This window comes from Erpetoichthys calabaricus, chromosome 1, assembly GCF_900747795.2.
Source record: "Erpetoichthys calabaricus chromosome 1, fErpCal1.3, whole genome shotgun sequence".
Classification (NCBI taxonomy): domain Eukaryota; kingdom Metazoa; phylum Chordata; class Cladistia; order Polypteriformes; family Polypteridae; genus Erpetoichthys; species Erpetoichthys calabaricus.
Window position 1 is genome coordinate 354642066 of NC_041394.2, and position 22301 is coordinate 354664366.

A 22301-nucleotide genomic window follows, 5' to 3' on the forward strand; every position below is an offset into this window, starting at 1 on the left:
CTCTTTGACACTTGATGTGTGGAGTACAAGTCACAGGAGGTTCTGCTCAAGCTTTATAACACACTGGTGAGGCCTCATCTGGAGTACTGGGTGAAGTTTTGATGTCCAGGCTACAAAAAGGACATAGCAGCACTAGAGAAGGTCCAGAGAAGAGCGACTAGGCTGATTCAGGGCTACAGGGGATGAGTTAGGAGGAAAGATTAAAAGAACTGAGCCTTTACAGTTTAAGGAAAAGAACATTAAGAGGTGACCTGACTGAAGTGTTTAAAATGATGAAGGGAATTATAACAGTGGATCAAGATGGTGACTTTAAAATGAGTTCATCAAGAACATGGGGACACAGTTGGAAACTTGTGAAGGGGAAATTTCACACAAACATTAGGAGGCTTTCCTTTACACAGAGAACCACAGACACTCGGAATAAGAGACCAAGTAGTGTGGTAGACAGAAAGTCTTTAGGGACTTTTAAAACTCGACTTAAGAATTAAGTGGATAGGACTGGCGAGCTTTGTTGGGCTGAATGGCCTGTGCTCGTCTAGATTATTCTAATGAATGTGCTTTTGTAAACAGAGAGCACTTTCACTCATTACTGCTAAATACTGCTAAAACATGATGCTCAAATGTGTTCATTTTTCCAATGTTGCCCACCTCAACTCTGTTCTTTTATGTTTTATTAAATAGCGTAGGAAGCAGACTTCAGGGTTATGGGGTGTGTGATGGTTGGCATCTTGGCAAGTACACTGAATCAATAGGAATGCAATTAAGTTTTGCACATTACAGACAACTGGTATAATTTGTCTTTCAGATGATAGTGGATACACCTCAACAAAGGATGAAAAGCACTCCTTTTTGAATTATTGTGCTGCCTCCTCAGTGTCTGCTATCCCTCTAATTTTAGTGCCATCTGTGAATTTCACAAATTTACCAACTATGGCAGAATCAATGTCATTATAAATCAGAAAAAGTAATGAGGGTCCAAAAAACAGTCCACTAAGGGACTCCACTTCAAGTTTCAGAGTTCATCTTTGGTGTGGGATGACGGAGTCAAAGGCTTTTTGAAAGTCTAGGTAAATTATGTCAAATGCTTTATTTTTGTCGATTATTCCAGTTGCTTCATCAAAAAACAAACAAACGAAAACATCTAAAAGTTTGGTTTGGCAGTACCTCCCTCTCATAAACCCATGCCACCTGATATTTGGTAAATTATTTTTGTTTAGGTGATTTTCTAATTTATTTCTTATTATAGTTTCCTTAACTTTGTAAGGCACAGAAGTACAACTTACTGGTCTGTCATTACCAGGGTCCATTTTGTCTTCCTTCTGGAAGACTAGAGTCACAAATGCAGCTTTCCAGTCTTCTGGTACTTCTCATTTCTGAAGGGACTGGTGGAATATGCCTTACAAAGGCTCATAAATGGCGTCTTTCATTTCTTTTAAAACAATTGTTAAAATCCTATCGGGTCCATGGGCTCCACACGTGCACAGTTTTAAACGGATTTAAGATTTAAAAAGAAACTTGGCGTGGCACGTGGACCAGTTTTCTGAAACCGATTTATTTTATTTTTTGTCATACCACATCTAGGTATGGAATTTAAACAAAGAGTTCAGATCTTATCTAAATATTTCTTAAATCTACACATTGATTAGATGATGTCCGTTCAATGAATTACAACCGACTTACACTTACATAAGTTAGTTAACGAGCATTTCAGCTAGGAAGGAAATAATCAAATAAAAAAAGTCGATCATAAACATAACATATATACATAAAAATAACATCAGAACGAAAACTACTGCTACTTGGTGTAAAAATTAAGGACGAGGCGAAAGTGGGTGAGTAACAGCAGCTGAAAACAAAAGGTTCACGTTCGCCCCGTCTAATCAGGCACTCGCCAAGTGCAGTGTCCCAAGTTCGGCTCACTTACCTTTTCTTGGATGCTGATGTGATCATTCAAAACCGCCCGCACTTTTCGTCCACTGCCTAAATCGACCGGGCCACACGAGCTGACCGGTCTGCCAAACGTTAGTAGCCCCAGAGACGTCACAGTATCACAGTTCTCACCCGAGAGGCATGAGGCACACCGACACCCGCTTCCTGTTTTCTTCACAAATTCGCACACTTTCTTTTCAAGCAAAAAGTCACACCGTCTGAACTGCTGCGCTTGAATTTCCGCTTATGGATTAGGCGCATGCTCAGTGCTCACCGCGTGACGACATCAAGGACGTCGGAAAGCGAAGCCGAGGTGCCGCCCACAGTTGGGCAGCAAACCAGCTGAGCTTGTTGTGCAGCGTGAGCCATGAGCGTGAACACCGAAGAATCACATCACCGAGAGAGACAGACGGTAAGGAGGTTTGAGATTTTGTTCAGCGTTAATACGCACGGGATCAGTCACAGACACGCAAGCGTGTTCGTGTCCTTCTAACCCTGAGTTGTGCTATAAACATTGCTCTAGTAAATCTCTCTGTGAACCCCCCCACCCCCCCTTTGTCGTTGTTTGGTGTCTGTTGTTTATATCGCATCATCGAGTCCCGTTTCTGTTTCGCGTCGCCTTCTCCTCCTCGTCCCTTTCCGTTTATTCCTTCGGTCATGTCCTTCTGAATCTGCCGACTTCGAGAAGTCGCCTCTTCCGTACACAAAGTGCTGTGAATTGTGCCTTCTTTCTCCATTCAGTCCGGAGTGACCAGAGAGGAGTTGGTGACCTGCCGGCCGTAAAATAGAACAACAAAGATTCAATCGAGCGTTAAACTTCTGATTAGTAAAAGAGAAAGACGAACTGGAGAAGAGTCGGACTGGATACGAGATGAGAATGAATACAAATGTAGTGAGAGGAAACTCTCGTACCAAAATGAAAAAAACAAAAAGATTGTTGGGCAGTGGTGTCTGGTGAAAAACATCTGGGCTAGAGTGTAGGTTTTGGAGGGACAAACTGAAGCAGCATGTATCTATCCTATAGTGCATTTCACATCTATTTATTCGGTAGTATCTTTATCTGGTCATTCCAGATGTTCTGGTGGTCCTCATCATCATGTCAATACACATCTTGGCCTGTCCCATACCAGACCCATAAGACAAATCCAGGCTAAAACGTATAACTATACTTTTCCACCATGCTGCCCAATCTGATGCCAGCTTTCCCATTTCTTCTGTGCTCCAAAACTTCAGTCTGTGACATCCACAGTCCTCTTATTCTTCCCATAACTTGCCCTATAGATGTGGAAAGGAACAGGTGCACCTGCCACCCAAATTTAATACTACACCTGTCTCTACATTGCCCAATCCTCTACCAACTTGCCCAGTTCCCCATTCTGCCAAAACCCACACCATAAATGTCCCCACTCCCACCTCTGTAATCTTCCAGTAATGTGCACTTCCAGTCTGTCCTATAACACATCCAATGCACATCTTATTTTGCCTCTGCTAATAAAGTGTCCAGTCCTTGGCCATTCCCACTCTATTCCATAAATCCACATCATACAATCACTAATCCTCTATTTTTTTTCTCAAGTCTTGCATCCCACACCCACAGAATCATTCTTACCCTAATTTTATTCTATACTTGGTGCCAGACTGTCCAGTCCTATGCAAGTTTGCCAGGCATACCTCACCTGGCTTACCTCACAAATTCACATTGTAAGATCCACAGATGCCCACATCTTAAAAACATAACCCCCCCCCCAAAAAAAAAAATCTGTTTTGTACTAAACCCACAGCATAAGTCCAACCTAAATCTTAAATTTTGCACTCATTTACAGTCAATTTCTCAGTTACTTACCAAGTACTTACTAAGCCTGCTAGAAACAATTTAGCCATATGCTGTTGTCTAGGACAGTGCTTCCCAACAAATTTTTTCTGATTTTTGTAACCAAAATCATCACAAGTCACACCACTATTCTACTAAGCACAAACAAATCTATATTTCGTTAATTTTTTTGGTGGGCAGGGTGTGTCGAGTTTTGCAATCCAGTTTGTTGCGCCTTCTAATGCTGATCCTGTGGCCTTCATCTAGATGTTAAGCAAAATTAAGCCCATCAAAATAATTTAGCCTCATACTATTGTCGAGAGCAGTGTTTGACATCTTTTCTTTCTTCAGGGGTACACTTTTTGTAACCAAAATCATCCCAAGGCACACTATTATCTTACTAACCACAAACACATATACAGTATATCTCATACACGTGCTCAACTGCCTGAAGAGGCGGGACTGCTGGAGAAGCCGGTAGAAGTGGAGCTCCAAGATCAGCGTTGACCACTCTGGTGGTATCTCCAGGCTGCTTCACCCCTTTGCCCGTCCCTCTCTGCCTCAGAGGTAACTCATATGCCCACTGTCCACTGGTCGTGAGAGACTCGCTGGTGACCACACACCCAGGGAAGATGGACTCTAGCAGGCAGGAGACACGTCCGAAGTGCTCTGATTACATGGTGATCGTGGAGCTGCTTTTATGCCAGCTTTTCCTGGTAGACCAATCATTCTCAGACAGGTCTTGGCCACCTGTGGAGCTAAAGTGGGGAAAAAGCCCGTGTAAGCTCGCCCTCAGTCACTTGTCTGCTCCTGAATTGTTAAGTTAGGTCAGTCCGGTCTGAGCTTCTTTATCTTCTTTTGTTCTTCAAGTGAACAATTTATAAGGGGTGTTTCATTAAAGAAATAACTGGATGTTCTTTGATTTCTGAAGTTGACATTTCAGTAAAGTCACACTCGCTCATCTATAATTAGGTAATGTTAAAGGCGGGTGTGAACTGTGAACCACTGACGCCAACATGACATAGCGCGTCGATGATTGTCCAATCACATTTAGATTAAAAAAAACTGAAACAATACTGATTCGCTGCCAATAAATGTGGGCATGTCCAAGCACAGATAGCTGCAGCCCCATAAAAATCTGAAAGCAACCAATTAAAGGGCTGCCAAAGGTCACCTGCTTGTCAAAAGATCACAAACTTGTATCGACTCTCATGTCGCGAGCATCCTTCAATCTGAAAATACAAGAATTTACACAGAAAAGAAGCAAATACAAGTCGGATACCAATTTTTAATGGATGTTGACATGTGCTGACATCAGGCATGTTGCACAACTAAACAAAAACAACATCATTTATTTCTATAGCACATTTTCATACAAACAACGTAGCTCAAAGTGCTTTACATGATGAAGAAAGAGAAACAAGACAAATAACAATTAAAATAAGGGAACACTAATTAACATAGAATAAAAGTAAGGTCCGATGGCCAGGGAGGACAGAAAAAACAAAAAAATTCCAGACGGCTGGAGAAAAAAAAATAAAATCTGCAGGGATTCCAGGCCACAAGACCACTCAGCCCACTCAGCCCACTCTAGGCATTCTACCTAACATAAATGACCTCAATCAGTTCTCATGGTATTCGGGGTTCTCATGGAAGAACTTGATGATGACAGTTATGTGGACTTCTGGCCTTTAATCCATCAATGTGGGGACATCACGGTGCTTTGATTAGGTGGTGGTGGTGCAGATCACCACCACAGAAAACCAGAAAAAGAACGGAAGAGAAAGTAGGGGTTAGCATGGATTTTGAAGCCATCATGAATAATAATGACGATTAATTGAATATACAGAGCATCAGGATTAAACTAAAATGAAGCTATGAGAAAGCCATGTTAAACTAATTTGTTTTCAGCAATGTTTTAATGTGCTCCACTGTATCAGCCTGGCGAATTCCTATTGTCAGGCTATTCCAGATTTTAGGTGCATAACAGCAGAAGGCCGTCTCACCACTTCTTTTAAGTTTAGCTCTTGGAATTTTAAGTAGACACTCATTTGAAGATCTAAGGTTACGATTTGGAGTGTAAGGTGAAAGACATTCTGAAATATAAGATAGAGCAGATTATTTAAGGCTTTGTAAACTATAAGTAGGATTTTAAAGTCAATTCTAAATGACACAGGTAACCAGTGTAGTGACATCAAAACTGGAGAAATGTGCTCAGATTTTCTTTTCCTAGTTAAGATTCTAGCAGCTGAATTCTGTACTCGTTGCAATTGATTTATGTCTTTTTTGGGTAGTCCTGAGAGGAGAGCATTACAGTAATCTAGTCGACTGATAAAAAAAAAAAAGCGTGAACTCATTTCTCAGCATCTTGCAGTGTTATAAGAAGTCTAACTTTTGCTATATTTCTTAAGTGATAAAATGCTGTCTGAGTGATCTGATTAATATGTGATTAAAGTTCAGGTTACAGTCAACAGTTACCCCTAAATTCTTTACCTCTGCCTTGAGTTTTAATCGTAATGCATCCAGTTTATTTCTACTAACTTTATTATATCTATTTTTGCCAGTCACTAAAATTTCTGTTTTCTCTTTATGTAGTTTGAGAAAATTACTACTCATCCATTTAGAAACACAAGTGAGACATTGTGTCAGTGAATCAACAGTGTTGGGGTCATCAGGCGTTTTTGATAAGTACAGTTGTGTGTCATCAGCATAGCTGTGGTAGCTCACGTTGTGCCCCGAGATAATCTGACCTAACGGAAGCATGTAAATCGAAAAGATCAGTGGACCCATGATAGAGCCTTATGGAACACCATATAGAATATCATGTGTCTTTGAAGTATAATTATCACGACTAACAAAGAATTTTCTACCTGCCAGACTTATTTCATGGTTATTTTGCATTATGAAATTAATTTAAGTAGAGATTTTAAAGTATTTGGGCGATGCGGCACCCTTTACAAATCTCCACTGTCTTGGGGTATGTTGCTCTTACACAGCTAATTTAAATTGACTTTACTCAAAATAAGCAGGTTTTACAGCTTTTTGAATCCTTTTCTAGTAAATGATATTTATTAGCTGTGACATTTACAAGTATAATCTTATATAATTCGCTACCGTCGTTGTCCGTTTGTCTGTCCAGGATTTTAAATCACCTGTAGCTCGCAAACCGTTTCACCTATTGACCTGAAATTTGGTACACATATACTACGTGATGTCTACTATCCACTTTCAGGGTGATGATTGACCTCCAAGGTTATTCCTCTTTTATTTTATTGTAGAATCAACTCTCGGCAGTGGCCAACAGGGCAGCGCATGCGTATGTGTGCCATTCTCATTCCCTACCACCTTTGCCGTCACTCCCCCTACCTCTTCATATCTTAAATCATTCTTGAGGCAGATTGAAGGCTTAAGTGAAAAATTAAGGAAAACGTACTAAGTAATTGCAACACATACACTGATTTAATCAGTTTAAACGTAAATAGATGCCGATGGAAAAAGAGAAGAAGCAGGCCAGTAGGGTGGAGATGATAAGAGCTGCCCAGGAAGCCACAAGCGCATCAACCTCTGAGCAGACGAATGCTAAACGTACAGAGAAAGAAAGAGGAGGAAAACTAGGAATACTCAAGTCAAGTGTATAACGTGTAGTGCGCTGTTACTGGTTTGTGTATAAACCACTTCTGTGGATTTCATTACTTTAATGAATCAGACAATCACCCAGTTCATTTAATTTCTAGAGTATATTACCATTACTCAATTGCTTTATGTTGACTTTACTCAAAATGAACATGTTTTTAACTTTACAATGTGATTTTTGGAAAAAAAAGTTGCTACTTTTTGGTGACTAAGTTAACTCTTTCAGGGCTGATGTCGACTTTTGTCAGGCTGATGCTAAAAGTCAGGGGTAGAGGACGGTAATCGGCTATAAACTACGATCAAAACTCGCCCTTATGTTTTAGTCCGACTCTCTTTGCTAGAAGGAAAGTTAAGCAGCTTTGCTGATTTAAACTCGATTTCCTACGCGTGCATGAGTAGCGAAGAGCAAACAATGTCAAAAATAGTATCGACATCTGCTGAGAGACTAAAGCAAATGTGCAAATTGTGCTGAACTGTACTCTGACTTGTCGGACTTGTAATTTGATGCAAGTGATCTGGAGATGGAGATCAAAAGCTAAAGTGAGGTACCAGCATTGGTACCAGCTGATATGCCTACTGCAGCGTTCGCCCGAGTGGACCACCACGTATGATGAGAAAAGGTAGAAACCACATTGCGTCACACTGTGATTGCCACCACCAGTGTGGCTGTGTGCAGACAGCCAGGCAGCCAGCCCACAGTGCATTCCTGCTGGCTATCGAGGCACCCCTGCACAGCCACTGCAGCCAGAGGTGCTGAACATGCACCAACAGCAGCCACAACACGTAGCAACAGATGTTTCATGTTGATTAATTTGTGAAACCATTGCTTTGTGTGCTTTTCAGAAAACTGAGTTTTTTGGAAAAAATATTCAGCCCTCAAAGAGTTAATGTGAATGAAAACGACTAAGTTTGTAAGGTGTGTGTATATACCGTGTGTCTGTTTCTAATTCAAGTGACATCATTTTGTCAGATGTTGTAGCAACTTATTTAATTTATCCTCAAATAAAGCAAATGAATTTCATAACCAAGTTATCATCGATTGCATCACAATGTCATGCCGTAATGTTGCCAAGGGGGCAGCTTCCCCCAATCGGCTGATATATATATATATAATATATATATATTGTTTTGACATTTTTCAATTAGAAAAAGAGGGCTTGAACAGAGTGCAATTTTTGGGGAGTATTCTCCATAATATTTGTGCAGTTTTCCAGTCATATTCCTTGTCCAAAAGAGGAATTTTTTTATGTAAAGATACTGCAAAATGTTTTGTGCATTGTCAATCAAAGACCAAGACTTTGTCCATAAATTACTTTTTTTTTTAACTGTCAGATATTTGTGCAGTTATGAAAGTGGTGTCCTTAGGCTTGTGTGTCTTCAGTGATCAAACCAGTTGCACAACGTACGTCTCAAGTACACATGTGCGTGTTCTCCATGTGAACATGGGAGGCTGGATCACGTATTAATGATACTCAGGTGTTGGATGGGCTATTTAGGTGCCTGGCCTCTTTGGGTTGGTGTTTGGGGATTGGAGAGTATTTCTAGATGGATGGTGGTTGGTCAAAAACTTACAGGAAAATGGACCTTTTTGTGATTGGGTGTTTCTCTATTTTAAGTTTAGTTAATGCATAAAGCAAGTTGTACATTAGATCTAAACATTTTGTTTAAATTATTGCACCTTAGATTAAGTGGAAATGGGTTAAAGTAATTTTGTAAGAGCCAATCTTGGAAAGTTAATGCTTTTAATTTAAACTCATATTAGTGTTTGCTTGTCATATATACTCGCATTTAAGTTCTCTGCAGATAAGTTGGGCACTTGATTTTACCATATAGTTTCTGGTATTTTATAATGTCGTTCATATAAGTCGAATGTGGAAAACTCGCAATATTGGTATAAGAGATTACAATATGCTAACGCCCACCTGAGAGAGTCACCACGGAGCACACGGCCTTTATTTCTATATATTTTGCCTACGTGACCACTCAGTAATAACCAAACTACTCGAAGTGACGCTTGCACTGTTTTGTGTTTTTTGTATCTCACACCCTCATACACCTTTATCGTAAGAGCATCCCTTATCTATGATGGAGTGTTCGATCAGAAGACAATATGAAACTGGTAGTGAATTAAATGCCATTGAAGTGGTGAAAGAAATTGGTAACTGCACTGCTGCAACAAACTTCAATGTGTCTGAGAAACTGGTGAGAGATTGGAGGAGGCAAGAAGATGTAAAAAAAAAATAATAATATATTAATTTTGAATGGGCGTACAAGTCGGGGTCTGATTTTTATGATCGATTTTTCAGGTTTCAAGACGCAACTTATACATAAGTACATATGATAATTTGAATCTTATATTTAAATGTCTATGTGTGGAAGTTTGTGTGTGTGTGTCTGTCCAGCCCAGAAGTGAGTGGTGGAGTCTGGGTAAGGGCTCCACCTGCAAGGATACGCAAGCCAGGCGAGCACGGCGGCAAAATGAAATCTCAGAAAAAAGAGTTGCTCACTTTGCCACTAATACAGGAGCGAGGCAAGCACATTGGCAAAATGGTATCCCTTTTATTTTTCCTCCCTTCGCTAATAATAATTGTCAGGTAGGAGGATCGCAGGAATTGTTAGGTAGAGGTGTACTTTAATCAGATTGGCTGGCCCAGCACTGGCCAAATGGGGGAGGCAGCTTGATGCCCGTGGTCTCCAGGACTCTAAACAAATCCAAATCATATTATGTGATATCTTCTACCGTTAAATTCTGCTCCATGCTTGTAAAATTTTTATTTTTATACTGTATTGAGGATTTGTTCTGTTCTGTGTATTGTATTGTATTGACCCCCTTCTTTTTGACACTCACTGCACGCCCAATCTACCTGGAAAGGGGTCTCTCTTTGAACTGCCTTTCCTGAGGTTTCTTCCATTTTTTTCCCTACTAGGGTTTTTTTTGGGAATCTTCTTAGAGAGTCAAAGCTGGGGGGCTGTCAAAAGGCAGGGCCTGTTAAAGCCCATTGTGGCACTTCTTGTGTGATTTTTGGGCTCTACCAAAATAAATTGTATTGTATTGTAATACATAAGCGAGGTGAGCTTGTCAGCTAAACGAATCCTCCTAGAGAGAGAAGCCCAGAGTAGTTCCTTTCAATTACCTGACATCGACATTTCAGTTATTTTTCTGATGATTTCAATAGTTTCTAGGACCCCAGGCTTTTTACAGCATAGGGTTACACAGCTAGTAGAATATAATTCTTTCATAACCATATACAATGGTATGGCCTTTTATCCCCTGTAAGTAAATAAGAGATATATGTTTCCTTGTATAACTAAGATAGTGTTAATTGAGTCCGTTAATGCTTAGAAAAGGTGGTTCCAGTGTTAGCCAGGACTGAAAGACCCCATTTACAGCATAGAAATGGGATAAGCATGGAGTTTTCTGACCGTTTAGAAATGGTTCAACTGTATAAGCAAGCTTAAATGAAACTAAGATGTTGTACCGTTTTAGCCATTATGTCAAGCAAAATGTCCCCTTTTATTGGCTAACTAAAAAGATTACAATCTGCAAGCTTTTGAGGTAACTCAGGCCCCTTCTTCAGGTGAGTTGTAATTACATAGATAGCTATAGAGATATAGAAATATAGATACAGAGATATAGAAAGGTATATAGATATTCCTCGAAAGCTTGCATATTGTAATCTTTTTAATTAGCCAATAAACAGGGTCATTTTGCTTGACTTCTCACTACAGAAATGAAACAAGAATTTTAAGCTTTTTAACAAGAACTTTTCTTTGCTATATTAATTTTCTCCTTTTGGTGTTAACTGTGTTACTTTGAATTTTTAACTAAAGTTTTTAAAATGAAGATATTTTGTCTGGAATCATTTCAGCGCATCAAGCTTTTGCCAGAATCCCATGAAGCAAACTAGAGCTACTGAACTTTGGTAATTTTGGTTAAACACAGCTACAAATTTTATTAAGTAGATCCAATAACTTGCTCTAACTCCAGTTGTAGTAACAGAAGATGAGACTGTTAGATCTCCATATTATTAGACATACTGTATATAAATGAAAGACTGCTGACCAGAAGTACTCCCAGGCTTTAGATAAAAGGAGCAGCCTGACTCAATTCTGGGAGCCAGAGTCGAGAGGAGGCAGACAAAGCTTGCTGGAGGAGCAGAAGAGAGATGACAGGATTACGGAGTGTCAAATCAGAGTGTGGTTATGGTGTGGGAAACACTTCTTTGTAAGGGTTTCACACAATAAAACTCTCTGTTCATAGCAAACTTGTGTCCAAGCCTTTGTGTCGGGAGTTTGGGGAGCTGTTGCACCCCCTGGGGACCACACCTGCTTTATATATTTTAATTATTACATTGGGTAGGCTTGGTTTTTATGACTGGCTTAATTTAACGCTGGAATTGGTAATCTGATGAATCATGCACTTACTGGTTTTTGTGAATATGAATGGCACTACTAAGTAGGAGGTGCCATTCTGATTGTAATTATTTAATTATTAGGGAATTATTATTAGTTCTAATTGTCACATTTTATCGAATCGATGTGTTCTGTATACTGTGGAGGAGTCATCTTATCTTTGATTAGTGGTGTGTCCATAGATTGACATTTCGGGTAACTTGTATCAAACTAACACCTGTTCATATGAAATACATTTGATTGTCCAAGCTGTACTGTGACGTGTGGTACTAGTTAGAGTACAACTGGTTATATTCATATATTGATCAGTTTACCAAGTGTTGATGGTCTTTGTGTCACATGCATACTACCACAAAATAGAAAATCACATGTCCCACTTGTCAAGTGTATTTCACCCTCTTGTTACAAGCCATACAGTTAAAACAAGTAAAAGTTCCCCTTTTGTCCTTCCTAACACATTTCTTAACACAATCCTTTAGCTCTATTTATATAACCAACCTTCACCATAACGGAAAACACAATTCTAAGACCCTCAACAACACTGTATGTTTAGTCCATGTAGTGAATGCTGCTGACCCACAGCTTTGTGAGATGGTCTTTTTTCCAGCTTGTTGGACCTTCATGCCACACTTCTAAGTTTCCTCCTACAGCTGACAATTTCATAGGAGGAGTAACAACTTACTGTCTTGCATGTTGTGGTGTCTGTTTTCTAAATAGTCTCACTTTATATACAGTCATATGAAAATGTTTGTGAACCCCTCTCAGCCTGCATAATAATTGACTCTCCTTTCAACAAAAAAAAGATAACAGTTGTATGTCTTTCATTTCCTAGGAACATCGGAGTACTGGGGTGTTTTCTGAACAAAGATTTTTAGTGACACAGTATTTAGTTGTATGAAATTAAATCAAAGGTGAAAAATTGGCTGTGCACAAATGTGGGTCCCCTTGTAATTGTGCTGATTTGAATGCCTGTCACTGCTCAATGCTGATTACTGGCAACACCAAATTGGTTGATGAGCTCGTTACGCCTTGAACTTCATAGACAGGTGTGTCCAATCATGAGATATAAAGGTATTTAAGGTGGTCAGTTACAAGTTGTGCTTCCCTTTGACTCTCCTCTGAAGAGTGACACATGGGATCCTCAAAGCAACTCTCCAAAGATCTGAAAACAAAGATTGTTCAGTCTCCTGGTTTAGGGGAAGGCTACAAAAAGCCATCTCAGAGGTTTAAACTGTCAGGTTCAAATGTAAGGAATGGAATCAGGAAATGGAAGGCCACAGGCACAGTTGCTGTTAAACCCAACAGGTGTGGCAGACCAAGAAAAATACAGGAGCGGCATATGAACAGGATTGTGAGAATGGTTACAGACAACTCACAGATCACCTCCAAAGACCTGCAAGAACATCTTGCTGCAGATGGTGTATCTGTAAATCGTTCTATAATTCAACACAATTTGCACAAAGAACATCTGTATGGCAGGGTGATGAGAAAGAAGCCCTTTCTGCACTCACGCCACAAACAGAGTCACTTGTTGTATGCCAATACTCATTTAGACAAGCCAGATTCATTGTGGAACAAAGTGCTTTGGACTGATGAGACAAAAATGGAGTTATTTGGTCAGAACAAAAGCGCTTTGCATGGCGGAAGAAGAACACCACATTCCAAGAAAAACACCTGCTACCTACTGTCAAATTTGGTGGAGGTTCCATCATGCTGTTGGGCTGTGTGGCTAGTTCAGGGACTGGGGCCCTTGTTCAAGTCGATGGTCTGATGAATTCAACCAAATATCAACAAATTCTTCATGATAATGTTCAAGCATCAGTCACAAAGTTGAAGTTATGCAGGGGTTGGATATTCCAACAAGACAATGACCCAAAACACAGTTTCGAAATCTACAAAGGCATTCATGCAGAGGGAGAAGTACAATGTTCTGGAATGGCCATCACAGTCCCCTGACTTGAATATCATCAAAAATCTATGGGATGATGTGAAGCAGGCTGTCCATCAAATTGAAGTGAACTGGAGAGATTTTTGTATTGAAGAATGGTCAACAAGACCTCCATCCAGAATCCAGACACTCATCAAAGGCTATAGGAGGACAGCGTCTAGAGGCTGTTAGTTGAGCCTCCTTTTGTAAATCTAAGTATTGATGTCATATCTCTGTTGGGGTGCCCAAATTTATGCACCTGTCTAATTTTATGATGTATATTGCATATTTTCTGTTAATCTAATAAACTTAAAGTCACTGCTGAAATACTACTGTTTCCATAAGTCATGTCATATATTAAAAGGAAGTTGCTACTTTGAAAGCTCCGCCAATGAGAAACAAAAATTCAAACAGTTAAGATGGGTTCCCAAACTTTTTCATATGTGAGGTGGTGCTCTAAAATTTAAAATTTTGTACTGTAGATACTGTATGAATGGTGCAGTTTTGACGAAATTAAATTCTGTTCTTTCCACAGAGAGGAAAAAAAATCTACCAGTTACTGTTAAACAGGGATGGATGTAAAAGAGGAGACGTATGAAGCTGACACGAATTTCACAAAGGAAAGGACCATAAATGTTAAAGGAGAGGACAGTGAGTGGAAGTGTGTAAAACCTAAACAGGAGAGTTTGAGCATTAAGAATGAGGACTGTGAGTTGGGGTCAGTGGGCATTAAAGAAGAGGCTGAGGAGAAGTCTGTCAGCATCAAGATGCACAAACATAAAAGTGTGGGGAGTGTCGAGGAAGATGGTGGGTGTCAAGATGGAGCAGTGATCGGGTTCATCTCTTCTCTAGAGCCTTCTATGAAGGTGAAGTCTGAATCGTCACAGTCTGGCATAAGGAGAACTGAGGAAACTTCATCTTTTGGAACTCAGGAAGATCAGCAACTACCTACAAATCAGTCTGGAGCAAGTAAGTGTAAAATAACTAAATATATATATCCAAGTTTGAGGTCAGGGTGTGGGCCTGCGAGGGGAAGTCCTGTGCTTTTTATGTGAAACATTTGAAATCCTGTTTTGTTGTGTTAGGGAAAATGGAGCTCGCTACTGCTCTAGGATCAAAGCAGACTTTCTACCTTTTTCCCTCATCTGTTTCAGTTAATTAAAATATGCTTCCAGCAACCTCAAGTTCCCTGTGAGAGGGTATTCTCTAAAGCTGGAGGTCTTAAGTCAAAGGGGCAATCATCTCCATCCTCAGGACTTTTTTTTAAATTAAAAAACAAAAGGTCTAGACCATCTCTCAAATCCCATTGCACAAGCACTCACCCTACACATCCTTATATACACGTTATTTACCCTCATCAAGCAACACTCAATACCCCTGGAATGACAAATCAAAAACAGGATTTTTCTAAAGTTAATTCAGTTTTACATTTACAATAATCACACTGACACAAATATGCCAAGCCTTTACTCAGTAATTGTGTGAAGCATCAATTTCAGCATGGGGTATTCTTGAATCTGAACTGACCAGCCATTCCTCTCTGCATATCCTCTTGTGCTCCTCTCACAGAGTTGCCCTTCACCCAGTCCTGTGTTGTCTTTCCTTTTGTCCAGTTGGAAGGTGAAACTTTGATCCAGTCTGTGGTCCAAAGCACTCTGAACACATTTTCATTAAGGACATCTCTGTACTTTGCTCCTTCAACATAACCTTGATACTGTCTAATATCCTAGTCCCTGATGCTGCCACCACCATGCTTCACAGTTGGAATGGTATTGGTGCAGGTAGTGAGTGGTGCCTGGTTACCTCCAGATGTGACATTTATAATTGAGGCCAGACAGTTCACTCTTGGTTTCATCAGAGCAGTTTCTTACAGTCTGAGAGTCCTTTAGATGCCTATTTTTTGCAAACTCCCAGTTGCTTTACATGTGTCCTTTGCTGAGGAGAAGCTTCTATCTGGCCACTCTGCCATAGAGCCCTGATCAGTGGTGATTGTCTTTCTAGAGGTTTCTCCCATCTTCTCACGGGTTCTGTAGAGCTCAGCCAGCGTGAACACCTAGTTCTTGGTCACCTCTCTTTCTAAGGCCCTTCACTCTTGATTGCTCAGAGTTGTGGATGTTATAGACTTCTTCCATTTCCAAGACAGTTAGGAAGAAATATATTAGAAAAGGTGAATGATACTAGAACAAGGGAGATTAAAATGAGCTTGTAAAGACTGGGATGTCATAAGTCCTGAACTATTAAAGATTCCAGTTGCATTGGCTCAAATACAGGTTATGGTGAAGGGCACTTTTACAGAAATTGCATGATGTGGTGTCCTGCAAGGGTCAAGGCTTGGGGCCAGTGCTCTTTTTATTTTTCATAAATGATTTGGACAGGAATATGCAGGTGCTGGTCATAAAATTAGAATATCATTACAAAGTTGATTTATTTCAGTAATTCCATTCAAAAAGTGAAACTTGTATATTAGATTCATTCATTACACACAGACTGATGTATTTCAAATGTTTATTTCTTTTAATTTTGATGATTATAACTGACAACTAATGAAAGTCCCAAATTCAGTATCTCGGAAAATTAGAATATTGTGAAAAGGTTCAAAATTGAAGACATCTGGTGCCACACTCTAATCAGCTAATTAACGCAAAAGCCTTTAAATGGTCTCTCAGTCGAGTTCTGTAGGCTACACAATCATGGGGAAGACTAGGACTAGGACTTGACAGTTGTCCAAAAGACGACCATTGACACCTTGCACAAGGAGGGCAAGACACAAAAGGTCATTACTAAAGAGGCTGGCTGTTCACAGAGCTCTGTGTCCAAGCACATTAATAGAGAGGCGAAGGGAAGGACAAGATGTGGTAGACAAAAGTGTACAAGCAATAGGGATAACCGCACCCTGGAGAGGATTGTGAAACAAAACCCATTCAAAAATGTGTGGGAGATTCACAAAGAGTGGACTGCAGCTGGAGTCAGTGCTTCAAGAACCACCACGCACAGACGTATGCAAGACATGGGTTTCAGCTGTCGCATTCCTTGTGTCAAGCCACTCTTGAACAAGAGACGGTGTCAGAAGCGTCTCGCCTTTGGACTGCTGCTGAGTGGTCCAAAGTTATGTTCTCTGATGAAAGTAAATTTTGCATTTCCTTTGGAGATCAAGGTCCCAGAGTCTGGAGGAAGAGAGGAGAGGCACAGAATCCATGTTGCGTGAGGTCCAGTGTAAAGTTTCCACAGTCAGTGATGGTTTGGGGTGCCATGTCACCTGCTGGTGTTGGTCCATTGTGTTTTCTGAGGTCCAAGGTCAACGCAGCCGTCTACCAGGAAGTTTTAGAGCACTTCATGCTTCCTGCTGCTGAAGAACTTTATGGAGATGCAGATTTCATTTTCCAACAGGACCTGTCACCTGCACACAGTGCCAAAGCTACCAGTACCTGGTTTAAGGACCATGGTATCCCTGTTCTTAATTGGCCAGCAAACTCGCCTGACCTTAACCCCATAGAAAATCTATGGGGTATTGTGAAGAGGAAGATGCAATACGCCAGACCCAACAATTCAGAAGAGCTGAAGGCCACTATCAGAGCAACATGGGCTCTCATAACACCTGAGCAGTGCCACAGACTGATCGACTCCATGCCACGCCGCATTGCTGCAGTAATCCAGGCCAAAGGAGCCCCAACTAAATATTGAGTGCTGTACATGCTCATACTTTTCATGTTCATACCTTTCAGTTGGCCAACATTTCGAAAAATCCTTTTTTTGCATTGGTCTTAATTGATATTCTAATTTTCCTAGATACTGAATTTGGGACTTTCATTAGTTGTCAGTTATAATCATCAACATTAAAAGAAATAAACATTTGAAATACATCAGTCTGTGTGTAAAGAATGAATCTAATATACAAGTTTCACTTTTTGAATGGAATTACTGAAATCAACTTTGTCATGATATTCTAATTTTATGACCAGCACCTGCAATCAGTAAGCTGGATAAGTTTGCTGATGTTACCAAACTAGTTGGAAGGGCAGATAATGGAGAATCGACTAAATTGTTACTGAGGGATTTCGATAGCATACAGGCTTGGGCAGATTTGTGGCAGATGGAATTTAATGGAAGTACATCTAAAGTATTAGATTTACAAAGTAAACATCTTAGATTTGAATACACAATGAGAGGTCTGAAATCTGAAAAGTACACCTTATGAGAATGACTCGAGAGTCATACTGGACTTGTCACTATCAGTTTCTAGACAGTTCTGCATCACAACAACACAGCTTTGAGTAGGCGGAAGTTTCTTACAAAAAACGGGATGACAACGGTTTCCCTCTACTCTCCGGCCCTTGCACCCTGCAATTTTTTCTTATTTCCAAGAAATGCGGGAGCAGTTAACCTAATCTTCTGTTAGCCTTCTTATCTATCACAATGTGCAGAGTACAAGTCAAAGGAGGTTATGCTTAAGTTATATAATGCATTAGTGAGGTCTCACCTGGAGTACTGTGTTCTTTTTTTGGTCTCCTTATTACAAAAAAATCATTAGTCTAATCTTATCCCACCACTAACACCAATGTAACAACTAGGAGATGCAAGAGAAGAAGAAATGGAATGAGTCAATTTATAATGCCACACTGGTGGAATGCTGGGTTCTTCAGTGGCTGCCTCCACCATGCTGTTCAGAGGTGCTGTGCGCTCCCAGCTGGTTTGTCTTTTTGAATGCTCATACACACTACCCAGTGCCATCTCACTCTGCTTCCCCCTGGTCAAAGCCAATCCCCTATGCCATGCTATCCTCCAGCTCAGTAAGCTGACCCAATGCCAGAGTTCCCTTCATAGACCCTCCAACAGCCACATATCAGAGCCTGATAGGCTTAAGCAGCGGAGAGAGTGTACAATTACTCAGTGCTGCGCCTGTGCCTCCTCCTTCATTGTGTTCATAGGCTATTCTTTATTGCCTGCTTTTCCAGGTATTTCCACCCCCTTTAAAAAGTCCATGGCCACCTCAGTAGTTTATCTTTTTCATGTTTAGATCCAGGGTTGCTAGAACAATGTAACCAAAAACCTCTTCAGTTTAGTCAATCAAACATGATCTAAATGTATATTTTCTGTTTTTACCAATTAAATATTTTGTCTGCAGTGACTGTGCTTGTGTGGCAAGTAGTTGTAATACAGAAGGAAGAATGATGAGGGAGTCCTTTAATATAATGTGACCAATAATATGGCCAAATGGCCTATCACATATTTTTAGTTTAGCATTTAGACGTCTTGTCTCCAGTGATTGAATTCATGTGTCAATAGTTGTAAAGCATTAGGCAAATTCTTAAATTGAGTATCTTTCTATGTGCACCTTAATTTTACATTTGTTTATGGTTTTAAAATCTTACTCATAATTTCAGCAAGCAAATATTTAATATTGTGACTTAATATCAGTAAAAGGGCGGTGTGTTGAAAATGGGCATTTGTTTTTCCTTTTTAACTTCATTCAGGAGACAAGCCTCACTGCTGTTCTGAGTGTGGCAAACGATTCTCTCGAGTCATCTATCTGAGGACCCATGCAAAGACTCACACCGGAGAGAAGCCATACTGCTGTTCTGAATGTGGTAAGCGGTTCACACGAAGCGACAACCTTAAAACCCACACAAGACTTCACACAGGAGATAAGCCATACGACTGTTCTGAATGTGGCAAACGATTCATGCGAGTCAATATCCTTCAGACTCACATAAGAATTCACACGGGAGAACAGAGATTTTGCTGTTCTGAATGTGGCAAACAATTTTCGGATAACAGCAATCTTCGCATCCACACCAGAATTCACACTGGAGAGAAGCCTTATTGCTGTGCTGAATGTGGCAAAAAATTTTTGCAATTCAACTATCTTCAGAAGCACAGTAGAATTCACACTGGTGAGAAGCCTCATTGCTGTCCTGAATGTGGCAAACAGTTCTCCAGGGTCGCCAACCTTCAGGTTCATGCTAGAATTCATACTGGGGAGAGGCCATATTGCTGTTCTGAATGTGGTAAGCGATTTTGTGTAATGAAAAGTCTTCAGGTTCACACAAGAATTCACACTGGGGAGAAGCCATTTTGCTGTTCTGAATGTGGCAAGAAGTTCTCTGACAAGAGTAGTCTCTACCGGCACACCAAAATTCATACTGGAGAGAAGCCATATTGCTGTTCAAAATGTGGGAAGCATTTCTCCAGCAGGAGCCATTTTCAAATCCACCTGAGAATTCACACAGGAGAAAAGCCATACTGCTGTTCTGAATGTGGTAAGCGATTTTCCAACTGCACTCACCTACAGCATCACACAAGAATTCACAATGGAGAGAAGCCATATTGCTGTTCTGAATGTGGAAAAAGCTTCTCCAGACACAGTAGTCTTGTGGTGCACATGAGAGTTCACACTGGAGAGAAGCCATATTGCTGTCCTGAATGTGGCAAACTATTTACAGACAGGAGTGGTCTTCGTTACCACACAAGAATTCATGCCATTGGGAAGAATGTGGAGACTACACTGAACCTTCATGGCAAACGTAAGAGACCAAAAAGAAATGCAGTACAGAATTGTGATACTGTTAGTGAGGGAGGTTCACTCCTACCGTGACAGCATGAAAAAAAAAACATATGGGGACCCCCAGAAGAAATTGTATTACTGCTCGAAATGTAGCAGGTGCTATTGGCAGTCCACATGCAGTATAAGAATTCATAATGTGGAGAAGCCTTCTGAATGTTTCTAATGTGGGAACATTCAAGTCTTTGAAGACTTGATATGAACTTATGGAACTTCCCATTAGACAGAAACCTAATAGCGTTTCTGAATGAAGCACATTATTTTTCAGATTTGGACAATAGTGCCTGAAGAAACGTATTTTAATATTGTGAATGTTGCAATTTCTCACTTTGAGTAGTCTTCAGAAATACTCTGGAGTTCCCATAAGATAACTCAAGGCATCAATAAAAAAATGTTCAAACAATTTAGTACCAGTTCTGATAGACAAAACTAAAGATGGGTCACATCTGTAGTAACAATTAGAAGGCAATGACGGATGAAGAGGCAAAAACATTTCCAGACTCCAACATTGGTAACTCTTAAATGAAAACACCAACGGTAGAAAAACTGGGAGCCACACACTAGAAAGATAAACAGAGGAGGAGATGTAAGTCCATGGAACATTCCAGTCTCAACTGACAAAAAAACGAATGCCAGCAAATAAGACATAATGAGGCAGGCAGTGTGTCCTAGTGGTTACGGCATTGGACTCTGAAGTTTTGAGATTAAATAGTTTGAATCTATCTGTCTATAATATAGTGCCTACTATGCCAAAATTAAAATTCTATCTATAGTCATTGAAAAAGTTTGGGTACCCCTCTCAGCCTGCAAAATAATTGACTCTCCTTTCAAGACAATGACCCAAAACACAGTTGGAAATCTACAAAGGCATTCATGAGAAGTACAATGTTCTGGAATGGCCGTCACAGTCCCGACTTGAATATCATTGAACGTCTATGGGATGATTTGAAGCAGGCTGTCTGTGCTCAGCAGCCATCAAATTGAACTGAAGTGGAGAGATTTTGTATGAAGAATGGTCAACAATACCTCCATCCAGAATCCAGACACTCATCAAAGGCTATAGGAGGACAGCGTCTAGAGGCTGTTAGATTTGAAAAGGAGGCTCAACTGAGTATTGATGTCATATCTCTGTTTAGGTGCCCAAATTTATGTACCTGTCTGATTTTGTTATGATGCATATTACATATTTTCTGTTAATCCAATAAATAGAATAGAATGCCTTTTATTGTCACTATACACATGTACAATGAGATTAAAAGCAGCTCCTTCAGTGCAGACATATATGTAGAACACAACAAGTAAGTAAACAAATAAACAAATGGTGCAAAAAGTTGCAAAAAAGAAAAAAAAAAGTTCTGCGACGCTATATACAAATGGAAAGAATAATAACTAAATCGAGTTATTGCACATTATTTAAATACTGGAAAGAATAAATAACTATTGCACTATTGGGTTATTGCACACAATTGAAATATTGCACAATAATGATGATCATGTGCAGTGAGTAGTGGATGTTGGACCCTGAGAGTAATGATATTGTACAGTATACAGATATTACACAGTTATTATTCAGTACCATTTTTAGATATTGGATATTGCACAGTTGATGGATAGAAGGAAGTCCAGGGGTTTGGGGGTTAGACGGTGTAGTCAGTGCATGTGTGAGTTTAGAATGGTTATGACTTTTGGGGAAAAAATTGTTCTTGAGTCTGCTTGTCCTTGTTATGATGCACCTGTAGCGCCTCCCTGAGGGCAGCAGGTCAAACAGATCAGAGCCAGGGTGGGAGCTGTCCTTGATGATGTGTTTTTTGCTCTGCTGAGGCAGTGGGAGATGAAAATGTCCATCAGGGTGGGGAGAGGGCAGCCGATGATCTTCTGTGCTGCCTTTACTACTCGCTGAAGTCTCTCCCTGTCTGCCATGGTGCAGCTGCCGTACCATACTGTGATACAGTACGTCAGCAGGCTCTCGATGGACGAGCGGTAGAAGGTCAGTAGCAGGTTGGAGTCCAGGTTGTGCTTTCTGAGGACCC

At 40.2% G+C, this 22301-nt stretch overlaps 2 protein-coding genes across 2 annotated transcripts in view; one reads left to right on the forward strand and one right to left on the reverse strand.

The window, feature by feature from the left end:
- LOC114643640 (zinc finger protein 420-like) overlaps window positions 1-21406 on the forward strand; it is a 53560-nt gene extending 32154 nt beyond the window's left edge. The window contains exons 4-5 of the mRNA XM_051932332.1: window positions 14283-14681; window positions 19184-21406. Of these exons, the coding sequence (XP_051788292.1) occupies window positions 14283-14681; window positions 19184-20304 (1520 nt within the window). The 3' untranslated portion in view covers window positions 20305-21406. The remainder of the gene's footprint in view (window positions 1-14282; window positions 14682-19183) is intronic.
- The window catches only part of LOC114643527 (gastrula zinc finger protein XlCGF57.1-like), a 318307-nt gene that overhangs the window by 69753 nt on the left and 226253 nt on the right, over window positions 1-22301 (reverse strand). The gene's annotated exons all lie outside the window — the stretch shown is intronic.